The 18,695-nt window shown below is 34.2% G+C and overlaps 1 protein-coding gene across 4 annotated transcripts in view; it reads right to left on the minus strand.

The window, feature by feature from the left end:
* The window catches only part of GASK1B (golgi associated kinase 1B), a 43,604-nt gene that overhangs the window by 13,424 nt on the left and 11,485 nt on the right, over window positions 1-18,695 (minus strand). For all 4 annotated transcript variants that reach the window (XM_016138680.2, XM_016138682.2, XM_016138683.2 and 1 more), the window contains one exon: window positions 13,171-13,385. In XM_016138680.2, coding sequence (XP_015994166.1) covers window positions 13,171-13,385 — 215 coding nt within the window. The remainder of the gene's footprint in view (window positions 1-13,170; window positions 13,386-18,695) is intronic.

Below are 18,695 nucleotides of genomic sequence, written 5' to 3' on the forward strand. Positions count from 1 at the left end.
TTGTATATTTGAAATTTGCTGAGTAGATCTTAGGCATTCTCACCACACACACACACACACACACACACACACACATACACAAAGATAACTAACTATACAAGGTAACAGATGTGTTAATTAACTTGAATGTGGTAAATATTTTACAAGGTATATGTATATCAAATCATCACGTTGTATACTTTAAATATATACAATTGTATTTGTAAATTGTACTTCAATAAAGCTGAAAAAAAGAGAAAATAAATTAATTCTGCTTTACTAAATTAAACTTTCCAAAGACTATTTTTCCATGTACATATAGAATTTCCTATTTTAAATGAATTTGTTGCTATGCTCCTAGGGTTGGCAAATAGATATAAAATAAAGCCTATCTCAACCTTCTTAGAGAAATAGTTCTGACCTCATGAACCCCCTGAAAGGGCCACAGAAAAGTTATCGCCCCCAAACAGCCCCATTCAATTTAACCATAAACAATAATAATTTTTTTGAAATTCCAATATCACTTAGTCATCTGCATCCATAAACAACTTGAATATTGTTGAGAAGAGCCAAGAACTACTAGAATCCTTATAAACCAGCTCTCACTTAACCCTCTCTGAGTCTACTTCATTAGGCAAAATAAACCATATATCTTTTTAATATGGTTACAAATACACACACACACACACACACACACACACACACACACACACACACACACACACTAAGCCAGATAAATGTTTGCCCACCCTCTCAGGTTTTCCTTTGGAAATATTATCATGTTAACTTTTCCATGATTTTTTTATTTGCTTCCTGGCAGATTTATTCAAAGGTCCATTTATTGGTTAGATGTCCTGTTTGAACCTCAGTCAACCTCTGTCAAGGTCAGTTTCAAATCATCTGTGGTTCAACGACATAGAATTAGTGGGAAAACCAATCCCAAAAGCTAGCTCAAGCAATGCAGTAAACAATTTTGAATATCAAAAGGTTATTTTTGAAATCACACAGGCTTCCTCAAATCCCTGATCTCTCCAGCCCAGCTATGTATACAACAAGGTTTAGGATTAAAGCAAACTATGATCAAATTCAGCACAGGCTAAAAAGTCCAGGGCAAGGGTTGAAATAAGCAAAAATGAAAATGACATAGAAATAAATAACATATGCTACACTTTTGATTATTAATTAAATTAGTAACTGACCTAAAAATATTCAGTTGCTTGTCATTTAGCAATATGAGGTTATGAATACAAGTTACTTGACCATTTTCTCTTTTGATTTAGACTGATATTGGAGCAAAGACCTTTTGTCAACCAATTTTCTAGACCACATTCTATGCAAATGAGTCTTTAGCATAATCAATGCCAGAAATCTCTGAGAATAAATGCTAGATAGTAGGTGAAAAGAATATATAAAATTCTAAAGCATTTTAATTTGAAAGCAGACATCTGAGGAATCTATATGCTCCTTAACGGAAGAATATGCTTTGAGACACAAAGAACTACTGAATTGGGCCAGGATTCAGAGAATCACGGTCTTGTTGTAGAGGCCAGGTAGCCAATAAGCGATGCCTCTGTGACAAATGAGAGTCAGTGTGGCTAGATAACTCTTTCTCTTCAAAGATGCCTCCATTAAAAATCAAATAGCTAAAGCCTATGATGTGAGAGAATGTGGTCTCTAAAAGTCAGGTCTGCACTAGAGAAATAATGTCAAAATTCAAAAGAGAGACTCAGAGGCCAATGCCTTTCTATTTACTTCCTCTATACTGTCATATTCTTGTAGAGAATTTTTAGCAGCAGAAATGCATTCCATTTCAGGGCCATAAAAAGTGAAATTATTTGCCTTTTTAAGTATATGCCAATATAATTCTACTGGTGGTTTCCTAATTTCCCCGAAATTTTGAGAACGCCTCACTTCTCTGGAATAAGGTACAATCTGGCAAGCCAATTTCTGCCAAAGGAGATCTCACAGACGTCTTAGATTAGACTCTCTTTGAAAATGTTGATTCCGAAGGCAATCATTTCCAGGCATGGAAACAACATTGTGTCTGATTCAAGAGCTAAATCACAAAATCTCAAATGATGACTGAGGCCTATGGATTGATGGGAAATTGACTCAATAGAACATAGAAATCCCCCGATTCAAGCTTGTTAAATTTAGTTAAATCCCAAAACAATATTTTCTATGTGTCTATGCTATAAATAATTCCTAGCTTTATTTTTAAAGTAAAATAAAAAGTACTAAGCTATGCTAACAGGAAAAAATAGAATAATGGTTAAAAAGCAAACAATTTAAATAAAACACCTATGAAACCATGCAAAGCCTTTCATATAATGCTAAAGTGGCCAAAAGCAATAAATAAACTCTCTGTGGTATTTGTCACATTAAGATTCTGATTCCAATCTAAAAAAAATTTCTTGGCTTCTATCTTGCAGACCTATGTTCTCAGGAAGAGACCCTTCGTAATATACACCTTTCACTACACCTCTATTACTGGAATCATAAAACCACAGCCTGGCTAGATGCTACCCCTCTCTAATTGTTAAAATATGAGTAACTGTTAAAAACAAGAGTAGTAAATTGTATAAAAATGTGTGTGGTCAACTGCATTTATAGTATGTAAGTTTTATAAAACACAGACATCCACTTAAAATGCATGTAAAATGATTTTTAAATTGGGTGAAAAGATGTACACTAATCTCATGAGAGTGACATCCTCTGGGAAGAAAATGGTCATGGGCACATGGTCGAAGGACTTTAACTCATTTTTAATATATTTAGATCTCTAAAGTAAATGCTGAAAGCAGATATGCAAAAGAAATATTGACAGGATAATTCTAGAAGATAGAAATATATTTTTTATATCTTTGTTCTTTGGGATTTTATTTTTAATGCCTCAGCAAAGGGTATGAGGAACAGAATTTGAGAATAAAAGCCCAATGAGCTTTCCAAATTCTGTAGGCTGAGAACCATGCAGTTAATAAACACATGAGGAGGTATTCTCTGCAGTTTTCCCCATCCATCTATGCAAAAATGGCAGCCCCTATCTCAGCCTGACCTAAATGGTATATCTATGGAAATTGTCTTACATGATCACATGTTTTCCTACAGCACCAAATGCTATAATGAGCAGCTCTACATCGTAGAAAATTCAAGGAAGACCTACATGATCCCTATCACTAAAGCCTATAGTACCTAGAGATTCAGGATGTCATAGGTATACATATAAATACAATAAATTCAGGTTCATATAAATGGGGGTTTCTAAATGATAACTGTGTTGATCTACTGAGTACTTGCTATCTGTCAGCGTCTTAGTCCAATTGGCTGTTATACCAAAGTACCATAGACTGAATGGCTTATAAACAACGAACATATTTCTCACAGTTCTGGAAGCTTGAAGTCTAAGATAATGGCACCAGCATAGTTTGGTTTTGGTGAATTCCCTCTTCTGGGCTGCAGACTTCTCACTGTGTCCTCACATAGTAGAAAGGACCAGGGAGCTCTGTTGGGCTTCCTTCATAATGGCATAAATGCCACTCATGAGGGCTCTGTGCTCAATAACCTAATCACCTCCCAAAGGCCCCATCTCCTAATATCATCGCCTTCATACATCTGGATTCAACATATGAATTTTGGAAGAACAGATAGCTAGACCATAGAGACCAGGGACCATGATAAGCACTTCATGTGCATTATTTCAGAACAAATCTCTGAAGGAAGTAAAATCACTTCTATTTAAATAATAAAGAAAGTATTAGAGAGGTTATGATCTTGCCCAAGATTACAGAGCTGACTATTGAAGTGGGGATTTTAACCCAAGTATGTTTTATATAAACAGTATTCTATGACATTTATTTATGAATTTGATGTACTAAAAATCTGTAGAATTTTTTCAAATGATATCAGATGTTCAGAGAAAAAAATGAAGATTAATCTGGTTAAGTTACTCCCAGAAGGCTTTGCAGAGAGGGGATTAGAGCTGAACTGAGAGACACGCAGGCTATACATTAGATAGGGAGGAACAGAAGTGGTGTTCCAGTGGTGAGAGGAGCCTGTTCGATTGGCAGTGAATAGACCAAAATACCACGCACACACACACTCACACACACACACACAACCTGTAGTTAACAAACACATATCTCCTTATTTGTGTACTGTAGGCTGAGGATACACAAATATAGTACAAGTTAGTCATGACAGATTAGAATAAAAAGGAAGTCAGAAGGTCAGGTCATGGTGCTTTTTTAAAATAATACTGATTTTTTTTTCTATATAAACTGTACCACTAGATTAACCACAAGTTATATAAACTTTACCAATAGATAACTAAATAAGAAATGAAGGGAAATTACTCTTTAAAGAAGTATTCCAATTAAAATTAGGAAGTAATGACTAAATTAGAATATCGCCATTTTTTTCAATACCTAGTGAATTAATGGATCAACACTGAACATCAAGAACTGCTATTAAGAAAAGGACTAAAGACATTATGTACCTCCTGGTAGAAAAATATGCCACTATCTGTAAAGAAGTCTTGAGAAGAGAAATCTAAATCTGATCAAGTATCTAGACCTGACACCAATGTATATGGCATTACAGATGTCAGAAAAACAAATAAAGTCACTATAGAAGTGCAACCAACCAAATCCAGGGTCTAGAACTTTATAAAGTGATCTGATTTCTTCAATAAATAATATAATAGAAAAAAAAATGAAGAGATGGAGGTGGAGAATAAAAGGCATACCAATGGATCACAAAGTATAAGCTTTATTTGAATCCTGATTCAAATAAACAAACTGTGAGAGATATAGATAAATGATTAGATAGATAGATAGATAGATAGATAGATAGATAGATAGATAGATAGAGATGATAGATACATAGATATGTAGATAATTTATGAGATAATTAAAATTTTGAATGTTGGATATTTAATTGGAATTATTGATAATTTTTCTTTCAAGTATGATAATAGTAATGCGCTTGTGTGTTTTATCTTCTAGTGATTCAATGTACTGAAATATTTATAGATGAAAGAAAATATTGTCTGGTATTTGCTTCGAATAATTTGGGCATAGTAAGTAGATAGGACTAGAGGTGAAACAGGACTGTCATGAGTTAACTGTATTCGAATGACAGGTACACAGGGTTCATTATAAATATTCTATCTACTTTTGTATATGTTTAAATTTTTCCATAATAAATTTTTAATGCACTAGGCATTTAAAATTTATTTTCCAATTGACTGACTCTTCAAAGATTTTTTTGTATGTGTGAAAAGCAATATGATTAAAAGGGAAGTAGGAAAGATAAATTCAGCAATAATCTGCACAATAAATTGCAGTTGGGAAAAGTAGAGACAAGGAAATCAGTTAGGAATCTCTTATGACATCTTGACCTGTATTGATAGGAGTATGATTAGGGTAGCATTATTAGGAATGAAAAGGAAAATGTGATTGGAGTGATTTTGAGGAACTGTCAAAGTTTAGTGCTACTCAAAGATTAGGCACTAAGCAAAGGGATATTCAAAAGGCAAATCAAAAATTTTAAACTGGGTTGATTTTTAAAATAGTAACATCATGAACAGAAATAGGTAAGTCAAGAGGGCAAATTATTAGGAAATAGGATCAAAAATCTGCTTCTATACACGAAGTTTGAGAGGCTGAAATGACAACTTGCTATTTAAATTATTGTGTACCTACATATGCACAAAAATTATGCCATTTGTGTTCTCTCCCATGACTTTTTAAAAATAAGTTAACATTCTATAATGAAATAATTAAATAAAAAATATAAGTCAAATCTTTTTAGAACTATTAAAATAGTCCAAATTCTTTTTTAATAAAAATATTTTCTTGGCATGGTTTAGCCATTTCATTTATATCCATACTTCTGCAAAAATCTCTTATGTTCTTTGAATTCAGAGAAAATCTATATGCTTCTTTTACATCGCTTCTTTTCTCTCTACACATATAAACATATAAAACAATAAAGACATTGTAGATACCCAATAAAAAACAAGTTTTCTAGCCAGTTTCCTCATGTGTTTCAAACAGTACTCAGAAGAAAAAAACTAGTGCCACAAGATAATTTGGAAAGTTTTCTGAGATCTCTTTAAATAATTCCTATTGACAAAGTATGAACATATGTATAGGAGAAACTATGTCAAAGTCAGACTTTTGAATTTCATTTATAACAAAGGACAAACTAAGTTTTATACAATTAAAAGTCCATAGTAACTGCAATACATTTCAGTGCGTAGCAGGTCCACACCTGAGAAGTTTGGAGTTTGTCATTTTTAACGCCTAGAGTGACACACTCCCTTTACTTTACATGTCCTTTACTTTAGTAATTGAGTCTCTGTGATCAAGTAAACTACTGTAATTTTCATCATAAAAAAAAAACCTCAAGATATTTTAGCAAGCAAGAATAAGCAGGGATATATTGTTCTCTAAACCCTGTGATCCTTGGCAAACTTTGTTCCCTAAATCCCAGCCAATTCTGTGTACCAACCATTATTGCTGAAGCTAATCCCAGACTTTCTTTGCTACTTGAAGCCAAGACAGTATGTGACTACATCATCCTTCAATGTTTGTTAGAAAATGAACAAGAAACTATAATTTGCCTGCTTGGACTTACCAATAATATCTGATTAGAAGCTATTTGGATTGGGAATATACTAATTCTGCAAAACAATAAAACTGACTTGAACTATATGAAATCCCAGTGACTGTACCTTGGATTGTTATGCCTCTTCCTGTCAGAACACCTGCCTGTGAGTGTTTGTCCTCACTGACCTCTGAAAGCAAGAGGAGGGGCCCTTGATCACTGTGCAGTAGGGGTAAAAGGAGGGATGCTTGGAGAATTTTCATAATCTACCATGGAGGCCATAGTTGGAAGCTTTCTTTGCCTGGTACATAGAGTACCCCTGTGGAAACAAATCTCCTTTTAGTGGGAAGTGATATTTCCTCTTGTCTAGATTATAGTTAGTTGAAATTTTTACTTTTAATATTATCACATTAAATGGAAAAAATGACATGCAGAATAAAAAAAATGAGAGAATAGGTCAAAGATTAACACTTATTAATCTAACTTATTATATTTGGTAATCAAATAACTAGAAGCCAGGTAAGAATTAGGAGAGTTAACTGAAAAAAGACAACAGCAGGGGGCAAGGCATACCAACTCATATTTGCTTTTTGAATTTATGAACATAAGTTTATTACTCACAGTCATCTAAGAGAAAACTACCTTCATGGAACAGGAAGTTTCTATAAGCATCATTTTTCCCACTCTGAATTTTTTTACACTTTTTTCAGCCCTTTGTTAGAATCCCTCTCTCTGAAGCTCTCTTCTTGTCTCTTATACTCACCTTACTTCTGAAAGTTTTTCAGTTTCTAGACTAAATGTCATTCTCAGTCCACATTCTCTTACCTCTGATTCTACAAAAACAAATAGTATCCTGTTTGTTTCTACAGGATGTTAAACTTGAGTCAGTTATGACACTTGATATATTCTGCTATGATTATCTGTCGCTTCTATCAGATTGCATAACTCTTGAGGGCAGGGAGATGGTCTCATCCACTTTCTAATCACCAGCACTAAACCTGCTAAGCTTCTGGAACAAAGAAGAGCTCAAAAGACATTTGTCAAATACAAGTGAAAAGAAATATGTGTAACTTGTTTTGTTGATTATAGAAGCAAACATCTCCCAAGATACATCTCTACTGGTCCTCCTCTGTATAAAAACCTCTAATTTCTCATTAAATAAATAGTTATTCTTAGAAAATATAAGTGCAATAACAACTCCATTAAACTGTAAAAATGTTAAATACTTTCTATCCATTTTTCATTTTCTAAATATCTCTTCCTTTAATCAACTTTATTTCTTTATTGCAAGTACGCTTTTATTTATTTCATTTTTAACATCTTTAATTGACACTTTGTATTTAATATTTCAATATAACTATGTAGTTTTCTTTGATCAAAAAAAGCAATACTGAGTCACAGTGACAATTTCATTCATTCTGCTGCCAACTGAAAGGTTACAAAGTTGCATAAGACAGAAACTGCCATTGAGAAATTCACATCTTATTCAAGAAGACAGACTAATCAAAAATAATTAAAATAGTATGCGGAGATCTATAAGTAAGAAAGTACATACAAGTAGAAAAAAATGAAATGATTTGAGAATGACTTACAGTTTAATGAATAAAAGTAATGATAAAATATTGTATTTAATTCTTATGTTGATATTTACCTCTACTATTATTTCTAGATAAGTAACATCCTAATTAATATGTAATACGGAGCACTTATTATGTAACACAGCTGTTCTAAATCCTTTATGCTTATAAAAGTATTGAATCCTCTCAACAGCCCTCCTCATAAACAATACTACTATTCCTAAATTTTACAGATGAGGAAACCAAGACAAAACGAGGTTAAATAATTTCTCAGTGTTAAAAAAAATTAATATTGGCAGTCAGGATTCAAATTTAGCAGGTTGGCTCCAGAATCTCAGTTCCTAACCACTATACAGATGATCTCTGGGGTCAAAAGCAAGTTTTCTACATCCTAAATCTTCTCATTATTTTATGTAATCTTTTGAAAGAACTTTGACCAAATCTTGGAAACTCACTCTCTAGAATATTACTCTTTGTCATCTTAATGAAGGTGAATTTTTGTCTACAAAGTTCATACCCCCACGCTTCATAAATAAAAGGTTATTTGTGTCTCTATCACATTTTACAGACCCAGTAAAATGGAATAGCCTTTGTGAATGTAGATTTGTTAACTGGATAAAATAAAAAGAATGTTGTACACAGAAAATTAACAACTGGGTTCTATATTCTCTTGCCTTGGCTGTAGCATCATAAAGCAGTAATTTTAGTTTACTTCAGGCATAACTTTTCTAAGATTGTTCACAAAATCCATTTAATACACTCTAACACATTCCCAAACACCATTTGAATAAGGCATGTATTCAACTTTAAAATAAAAATGTCAGTGAAATTGATGAAAAGGATTATTATAACTATTTATTATACTTATGAAAAATGACCTGAGTTTATTTATTCATTTATTTGTTCAGTAAATATTTTTAATAAACATCTCTATAAACAGTGTGTAATGCTAAATATAGAAACTAAAAGATCAAGTAAGATGATCTTATTAAAACATAAAATTTCTCTGGAGTAAAATGACTATAAGCAAACTCAAAAGAAAAACAACAAATTAAGAAATATTATTTGAGACATATAGAATTGATAAATGGCAAATTTTCATGATATACAAAATGTTTTGCAATAAGAAAATGCTATGTAATGCAATATGAAAGTGCAATGATTTGAATACACAATTCACACATACACAAAATACAGATAATCAATATTTGAGAATATGTATATCCTCAATCTCACAACGAAAGAACTAAAAATGTAAACGAGACCCCATTACCCTCCACAAATTCAGCAAAAACATTAATAAATTCTCTACTTCCCAGAGTTGGCAAGAGAGAGGTAAACAGGCACTCTCATATCTTACTGGTGAAATTGTAAAATACATCTAAAGGAAATTAGCCTTTTGTTTGTTGCACTGTAGGAAGTAAATAAATGTTGGATAAATAAATAAATGTAAGTCCATTCTCACAGATGCCATCCTTATACACCCGATTTGATATACTTTTGCAAATACTAACCAAAATAATTCTTTACAGTTGGCTTAATTTCTGCCTTTTAGAGTCAGTGCTTTAGCGAGGGCCAAAATTAAGAAGCCCAATCTTGATATCATAACTTGGACAGGTTCCAGCAAAGTCCTGCAGAGATCACATCATCATGGATTATCAAGACCAGGAAAGCACTACCCACTCCAACTTCCCCCAGGCAGAAGGAGCAAGAGGGCTGACTACAAAAAGAACTCATACCTGCCAATAGAATCAGTTTCTGCAGAGGTAGCAGCAGCCCGATGCCCAATATTTCAAGCTAAAGGTGACATTGGTTTATAGAGTTCGAGCGAACTGGAGAGAGTCATCCAGATGAGAAATGACAGAACTTGAACTAAGATAGGAACACAAGTTATACCTAATAGGTAGATTTGGGTGATATGGTAACTGGTATGGCTTATGGAAGTATGCATCATGAAGCACCTAGGAGACTCCTAAAGTTTTGACTTGGAAAACTGGATGATGATGGTGCCATTCCCTCATAAAATGAATAAGAGAAAGCATTGTTCAGAAGTTTGTGTCTTAAGTCAGAACTCTTGAGTTTGATTCCAGTTCTACTGCATACCAGTTATGTGACCCTGGCCACATTACTTCATTTCTCTTCTACAAAAGGGAATAATAATAGTATCTACTTCATAGGGTTGACATGCGGATTAAATAAGTTAATATCTCAGTGTCCAGTATCAAGTGCTTAGAATAGTGCTAGGAACAGAGTAAGTGTTATATGATTGTTAGATTGTTAATAGTATTAGTTCAAGAATTTGAAATATTTATCCTTGTTGAAAATTTAAAGTAATGATTTCACGTGCCCAGTTTCATCCTCAAGACCACAGACAATGGACACACTGATGATAAAAGCTGCTGATGCACTCACAAGGAGAACGTGGCTCAGCTGGAATTTGTTCTTGTTCAGTCAGGGTAATGAACAAAGAGAGTCCAAAGGGAACACACATCGTGTGAAAACAGCCCTCTTTGCTCCACGTTCTATTATTTCTCTTACAGCCAGAAAGTATCACACCTCCTCTAAACAACCGCTTCAGACAAATGCTATATTTAGGATGCCCTAAATATTACAGAATATTGCCAATTCCATTTTCTTCCTCTTGTTTTTCCCTATCCTATCACTTGCAGACAACGATTCTATTCAAACTCTTCCTCCTTCACTATCTTTTTATCTTTTGACCTCATAACAATAAAAACATATTATTTACGCCAGCCGTTCTTACATAAATCTGTCATTTTGTTTTATATACCATATTTTCCAAACTAGATTTTTTTTTTAATTGAACTTGGGATGGGGCAGTGGGGATACAATCTAATACTACTTTGCTACCCCTGTGGTTGTTTTCTATAGTATAATGCACAGTAGATGTTGCATAATCCATATTCATTGGTTGAATGATAGTTGTAGCTTCCCTCAGTGATGAAGAAAGAGGGGAGGTTGAGATTTAATTGAAGATTCCAGAATTAAACTAGAGAAAACTTATAAAAGGGTTTGCCCTTTATTTGATTAGCCCTTTAAAAGATTAGCTCTTTTGTTCATCAGCTTCAAACCTCAAGGTTATTCCTTTCTCATACACTTCATTTCCAGGTTCATGGGTTTCCTCTCCATTCTCCCCCTAATTATTATCCTCAGAACTTCAATATCTACACTGACCACTCCTCAAACATCTGGCTGGCCTCATAGCGAGTACTATTACCTACTTAACCCTAGAAATTTTCATTAATTCTTCACTTTATTGCTCATACACTTTTATCACGCCAACTTCTTTCATTAACCTAAGGATAACCTGGTAGTTGTTATTCAATAACAGTTAAAAATATGAAATCTAGAGTTAGTCAAACTTGCTGAAATCTCTACTGAAACTTACTAGCTATGTAACACCAAACAAAGAAGGTAACTGTTGAGAGACAATTCTCCATGACATTTCTGTATATCTTATACCAAGTTTTATTCTGTATGTACTCTCTCTTCAAGCATGTTAGTATAGCAAACAGCCCTGGAAGATAAGAAGAGTGTCTCTCTCTGGAGTGGAAGAGAGATTTGTTTCCTAACCAAGATAATAAAGATATTTTCTCCTGCTGGGACAAATTTTAGACAGGTTTGCTAACAGCTTTTTATAAGATTGGGTGTTTCCTAAGCTTAGAGTTAGCAGTGACACAAACCCACTATATGCAGTGTTCACCAAGGCCACTCTATATCACCTCAATGGAACCTAAGAAGCAAAGGACTATGAAGTTTATGCCACCTGTTATACCATGAGTAATAAGGTCATTTGTCTCTGACCTAGGAATCTTTTGTCTTCTGCTAACATCCATTAATGTGTGGCTAGCTAATTTGTAAGCTTGCAAGAAAAGTAAGATCTCAAACTTTTCATAGTTCTTGATAATAACCTCTTTATGGCTCAGCCTCCTTACCTGTAAAAATGGAAAGGGTGCTTGAAACCAACCTGAGCCTCAGAGCTAGACTCTACAACAGTATTTGGTGCCTCCTGGCTGCCTCTTTGACAAATCAAATTTCAGGCTTTCCAGCTTAGTTCTCACTGGTGGCTCTGCAGCACTGACACCATAAATCATTCTCTCTTTCTTGAAAGTTCCTAATCCCCAGACTGCGACTCTGCACTAAAATGGTTTTCTTCCTACATTTTTGTCCCTCTTGAGTTTCTCCCTGAAATGTCACACATAAAAAAGGAGAATGTTTTGCAAATGTTTTAAAACAGTCCTAAATTTCCACAAAATACTAATTAACAATACAACCACAGAAAGCCAGATTTTCTAAAAAGGAGAATGAGAAAGGCAATAATCAGAATGAGAGGGTGGACAGAGTCATGAGGGCGAACAATTAAAAAAAAAAAAACCTATAAAATGTCAAGTAACTCAATTATACAGATGGTTGATATTTGTTACTCTTTAATATCTAATCATAATAAAATATTTGCAGAAAATTACTGGAAAGAAAACAAGGGAAATGGTAGCTCTTATCTGGCCAAATGACCATTGAAATACAGTGTGGAAAAATGAAAAGAAGACAAATTTTTACAATCAATGGATTCCCTGGGAATCTCAGCTCCAGCTCTTAGTAGTTGTAAGAACTTGGGTGAGTTACTTAACTTTGCCAAACCTCATCACTTCCCGAATAGGATAAGATTATCCTATCCACTTTGAAGAATCAGCGATAGGGTTCCCTCAACAAACTATATCTATGGTAAGTGTGCCTCTAATGGGACTGAAGTATTGAAGAATCATTTTCTTCAGAAATTAATAAAATGGCTGAGGGATAGTCTGAATACACCACAAAAGGATATAATTTTTTGTAATGTGGTATCATACTTGCCAAATACAGATAGCATTATAGAACTTAAAACTCTAGCTTCATAAAATTCGAGGTGCAGAAAATTCCTTAGTGTCAGACTTATACAACTCAGTGTCAATCTTAGATAACTACTTACTTGGTTTGATAAACTTACCTGTAGCAAAAAATCAAAGAGGGCCATTTTGGACCACTCGTGGTGATGTATGTCAGTACAAGCCCACTCGGGCTTGGGTACTCGGCCATTCTGCCAGCACTTCTGTTTTAGCAACTGCTGATAAGTTCCCCAGGTGAGCTTAACAGAAGAGTGGGTCTCATTACTTGTTGGAGATAAAGATGAATCCCAGAGGATGACAGGACATGGGCGGCCATCTACGGAATTAAAAAAACAAACACTCTTTTAGTATGCAAATGTTCAATGCGTGCCCTTAAGCAGTCATGCCTTCTTTCACAGATTCACTCTCTCACCTGTCAAATGCAAGAGTTTGAATAAATTATATTTTATGGTCCCTTTGTCTTCTGAGGCTTTAATATTTTATATCTCAAGGATGCTTCCTGATAGAAGTTTTATAAGACCTTAAGTTATTGTTAGACAATGAAAGAAAAAAAATTTTTTTTAAACAAGATACTTTATAGTAAACGGTCAGGAATTGGCCACTACCCACCAATAACAATGTCCTCTGGTTAATGTGGTTTATTCCACATCTAAAAGCAGCCACCACAAAAAGAGGAAAGAATCCAGACATTTATAATTGTCTATTCAATGTCTGAGTGGAGCTGCTCTCTATTTGTAATAACAACTGTCTGATTTTCTGAAGCCACATTATGATGTCAGGAAGAAAAAGAAGTTTTAGAAGTCATAAATTTAAAAGTTAAATTGTACGCTTCACACCAGTCGCTATAATCTCCAAAGAAAGTAAAGAAGCAGCAGGGGGATTTTTCTTTTTTGATAGAAGCATAGGCTCTCTTGGTAGTAAATCATTTGTTCATGTATAACCTCTCAAAGTGTATTTAAGCAAATGGCATGTCTTCAACTGAATGTGTATAGATGATTTCTTTCAAAAATCTGTCACTCAAATTGTTTTTGTCTCACTCTTGATAGTTTAGAAATTTTATTGCTGGAATGCATGAAGAATGACAAGATTGAGTGAGGGCATCATAAACAAGGAAGACCATCATGGGGTACACTGAATGACACCTCCAACCTAAAACCAATAACATCGTCTCTTAAAACCAATAACATCATTTCCCCATTTCCACCAAATAAAGTCACTGAGAGATAATGTTGAATAGCTTTTCAGAATGATGCTCTTGTGAAAAACAAAACAAAACACTAAGTCACAAAGATCTGAAAAACCCCACTTAACTCATTCTTAACAGGCCTAGACAATAGAAGCCTTTGAAATTATGACTGGAATGTCTAGACACATCACAGGAATTTTTAAAAGCCTTTTTAAATAACCTGAGGTTCTCAATATATAACAGTTTTCTTTTTTGTTAAAGACTTATTTTTATTACCTCGCTTGTCTTGCCTTGTACAGTTCTTATCTTTGGTCTTTAATACAAGAAAGAGTTATCTTCTCTAATCACTCTTGAATTTTGTGTTATGGTGACCTCAATAATTTTAATAGCATTCACTTAATCATTCTAATCACCTGCATTCCTATTTTCTGCAAAAGAAAAATCTTTCTTCTTTTAGCCTTGCAATTTAGGGCAGGGCATGTGGAAAGTCCTTTAGATTGTGGAAAGCATGCCAAAGTTATTGACATAAATTTAAAGTAAAACAGAGGGGAAAAAAAAAAAGAATCATAACTAAAGAACTTTATTTTTAATATTACCTCTCTCCTTTTTATTTCCTTTTACTTTATTAAATGATTTGTGCTCCTGGGGCCTTAAGTGGTATACTCCAAATACTATGCCAATTTAAAAATAATAATAATACATTCCAGGTAAAAGCAGTGAGAGATACATACAGATCAGCGAATCAAATACAGAAGACACAACAGGGCTTTCAAATGCGTGGGTCCTTCAGACTTCTAAAGATAAACACCAGGAAGCTCTATTTGTCAATGTCTTTAGACCAAAGTTATACAGAGAGCACTTTGCATTCTCAGAGCCAGGAAGTATTCAAAGGGACTTGAAAACTAATTCTGAACTTCAACAACACAAATCAATACATAAGACATGCCAATTTAGTTTCCCCAGCAATTCACACAAGACCCTCAGAGAAACAAGGAAACAATCTACATAAACAATTGAAATGGTTAACAACCTTCTGGGCTGTTTTTCTTTTCCTTTAAAAACATTAGTTTCTTATTTTAAAAGTAAAAGAATTGATTTTAAGAAATATAGAAAAACATTAAAATGGATATCTAAGAAAACAAAAATCATCTATTATCTCATAACCCAGTAACTGGTTCTGTTATTTGAATATTTACCTGTGATATTTTTCCATCTCTTTCTTTCTCACCTGAAAATGTAAATTGTTTTGAGAAATTTAAGGGGTATAGCTTATGGCTAGAGCTCAGACTCTGGAATCCAACAGACAGAACTTTTGAATTCTGGTCACATTACTTCTTAGCTTCGTAATGTTAGACGAATTATGCAGCCTCTCCTTGTTTTTATCTTCTGTAAAATGAGGGTGATAATGTACCTTCCAAATGGACTTTGTTAGGACAAATGGGATCACACACTTAAAGTTCTCAATCTAGTTCCTAACGTATATGCATATCCCAGAAAGGTTTTGCTATGACTATGATTATACAGATACATTAGATAATCACAAACTTCATCAGTCAACTGCTGTTTATTTGTTTTTTGAGCATCTACTATGTGCCAAGCACTGTTCTAGACCTAAATTAATTAATGTTTTTTTTTTTTTCCTTTCATGGAGCTTACATTTCCACCAGGAGAAAGAAGCAAAAGTTATGCAAAGAAAATAAACTATTTGGGAACAATTCATCATAATTATTTTACTATATATTATATCACGAACATTTTTCTTATAATTAAATTTTTAAAAATACCATCACCTTAACCCTGATATATCCCAGTGGTCAGCAAACTTTAAGGGCAGATAGTAAATATTTTAGGCTTTGAGAGCAATACAGTTTCCATCGCAATTGTTCAACTATGCAAGTGCTCAACTCTGTTGTAACATGAACACAGTCGAAGACAACATACCAACGAATGGCCTTCGCAGTGTCTTAATAAAACCTTATTATAGATACTGACATTCCTGTTTCATATAATTTTCAAGTGTCATAGTAATATTATTATTCTCTTGATTTTTTTCAACCATATAAAATTATAAAAACCACTTGCAGCTTACAGGCCATATAAAAACAGGCCCACAGACTGTAGTGTTTTCAATCACTAGTCTAGTCTATGAGTATATTATATTTCATTTACCATTTTTCTACCTTAGATCATCAAATTTTTTGAATGATACATTTTCTATACTATTATTTAAAAAATGTTCTCCAACTGCCAAAGAGAACTTTCAGTTGAAAGAAATAACTGGTTTTCAATTAATATTATGTGTTTTTCTCCATACCCATCTATGTCCTCTCGGCAAAGTATTTTGCACTGCTGGAAATCAGTACCTCTAGAAAGGGAGATATCCAGAGAACAAGAAGAAGGCAGGGCAAGCAGCAATCCTCAGGCTGAGCTATGAGTGCTACATGAGGACGAGTTCACCTTTTATAAGATACAGCTGTTAAAAGAATTAAGGGAACTTTGATAGATCTGAAGGGATGACAGAAAAATCGCCTCTGAAAACAGGAAACTAGTTAAAGCAACTTATCCTGAAATTTTTCAGAGATGAGGCGCATTCATCTCTTTGCATTCAAGTTTGTCAAAATGATGAAGTAATATACTTTCTAGAGAAATGTGAATGGTGAAGAGATAAAAGAAAACTGTCAGAGTGGTGAGAAAGCAGGGTTTAAAAGATATGTGTGTTCAAGTGAATTAAAGGTGATACAGCTGTCTATAAACTGTGACTTGCCAGTAAAGCTTATTTTTTCCAAAATGTGAATATTTTCCCTAAATTCTGATGTTTTCCCAAGTTGTTCTTTATTCAAAAGCACAATGAAGACATTCATTTGAGAAGATAAATGCAAAAATTCACTAAGAATTAATGCTATACACAATCCCCTCTGTCTGGATTTATGAAATGCCCTTCACTTTGAACACTGGCTGACTGGTTTTGTTGAACTATAGGTGGACGCTAAGCATGTTGGGAGGAGTTGTGAATGTCTGTCTGCATTTGTCACTGAACAAAAATAAGTACAAATGTCCTGAGCACTGGTATAAAAAAATCCTTTCTATGACATGGGCCAAATTCCAAGACTCCTTGTGAACAAGGTAAAAAGAAAGAGACAGTCCAGCTCAGAGCCTTTCGTTACAAACAAGTCTACCAAACCCACAAAAGGAAACAAAAGCCAATCAAAACATGAGGTTCATCTTCCTTACAGGGAACACATTCTCTCTGGTTCCATAGTAACTGTCCAACGCATTAAAGGAAAACCTTAAGGCTGCAGGGTTTTTAGATGCTAAAGGCAAATATTATTTTGATGCAAATCTTGCCGTTGATGATTCCTTAAGTACTATCTGTTCTATTTTTCTACCGTGCCTATCACATTAGAATTTGGGCAATTAAAAGTACTAGACTGAAGTGCAAAAAATGAAAAGGTCTCCTGGCATAGAGTTGCTGAACGTGAACAAGTTAGTCAGGGTTGGCAAAATAGGAATGCAAGATTCTGTAACAGCGTTGAGGGAGGAGGAAATCTGAAGGAGTAGGTGAAATTTTACTTCTGTTCTAGGTTTTAAACATTGTTTATTTATTTATTTTAAAAAAAGTATTTACAATTGTCCTTCGATTGTCTTCAAAGAAATCTATTGGCTCCTGGGTTTCAGATATAAAGAAATCAGAGTGCGGCATACCGAAAATGGAGCCCTTACAAGATTCCAGCCCCAGGCAAGGCGCAGGCCTGAGAGAGTTTAGGGTTTAGAAGAAACAGATAAGTGCACATATGTAGTGATGATCGCATAAATGGTTTGCCAATTTAATGAGTGTTCTAAAGGGAACAAGTGAAGAACTAAAAGACTGAATTCTCAGTGTGAAGCCAAGAAATGAAGAAATGGTATAGACCAGAGTATGGTAAAATACTACAGTTAATAAGGAGAACCTTTGCTGAAAAGGAGCTAACAGTATGCAGCAGAAAAAGAAGTCATATTGTTAATTCTATTCCTGATGCCATCACTGGTCTCCACAGGACATGAGCCAACTCCTTCAGCCACCCTGACGGTGGCACAGAGTGCCCTATGGTACAGAGAGCATCTCTGAAATCTGTCTGGCAGGATCATGCAACAATTCAGTGAAATACTGAAAATGCAGCACTGTCAAATATTAAAAAAGAACCAAACCTTTGTTCATATTTTATGACTTAAAAAAGGGGGAGGTGGTAGAGAGGCAGCATTTATTAGATTTTATACATGTAGATTCTATATAGCTAGCCAAGTTCTGGATATAGATTTCCAGGTAATTTATAATGTGTTGGTTCAAACAAACAATAACTATATTTACTCATCTGTTTTTCACTTCATCACTCGTTTTCTCTAGGTTGGGCTGAGTTAAAATAATTTCCATAGTTCCTGAAGAATTAGCTAAGTGTGAAGCTG

Source organism: Rousettus aegyptiacus, unplaced genomic scaffold (genome assembly GCF_014176215.1).
Source record: "Rousettus aegyptiacus isolate mRouAeg1 unplaced genomic scaffold, mRouAeg1.p scaffold_m13_p_16, whole genome shotgun sequence".
In the NCBI taxonomy this organism is placed as follows: domain Eukaryota; kingdom Metazoa; phylum Chordata; class Mammalia; order Chiroptera; family Pteropodidae; genus Rousettus; species Rousettus aegyptiacus.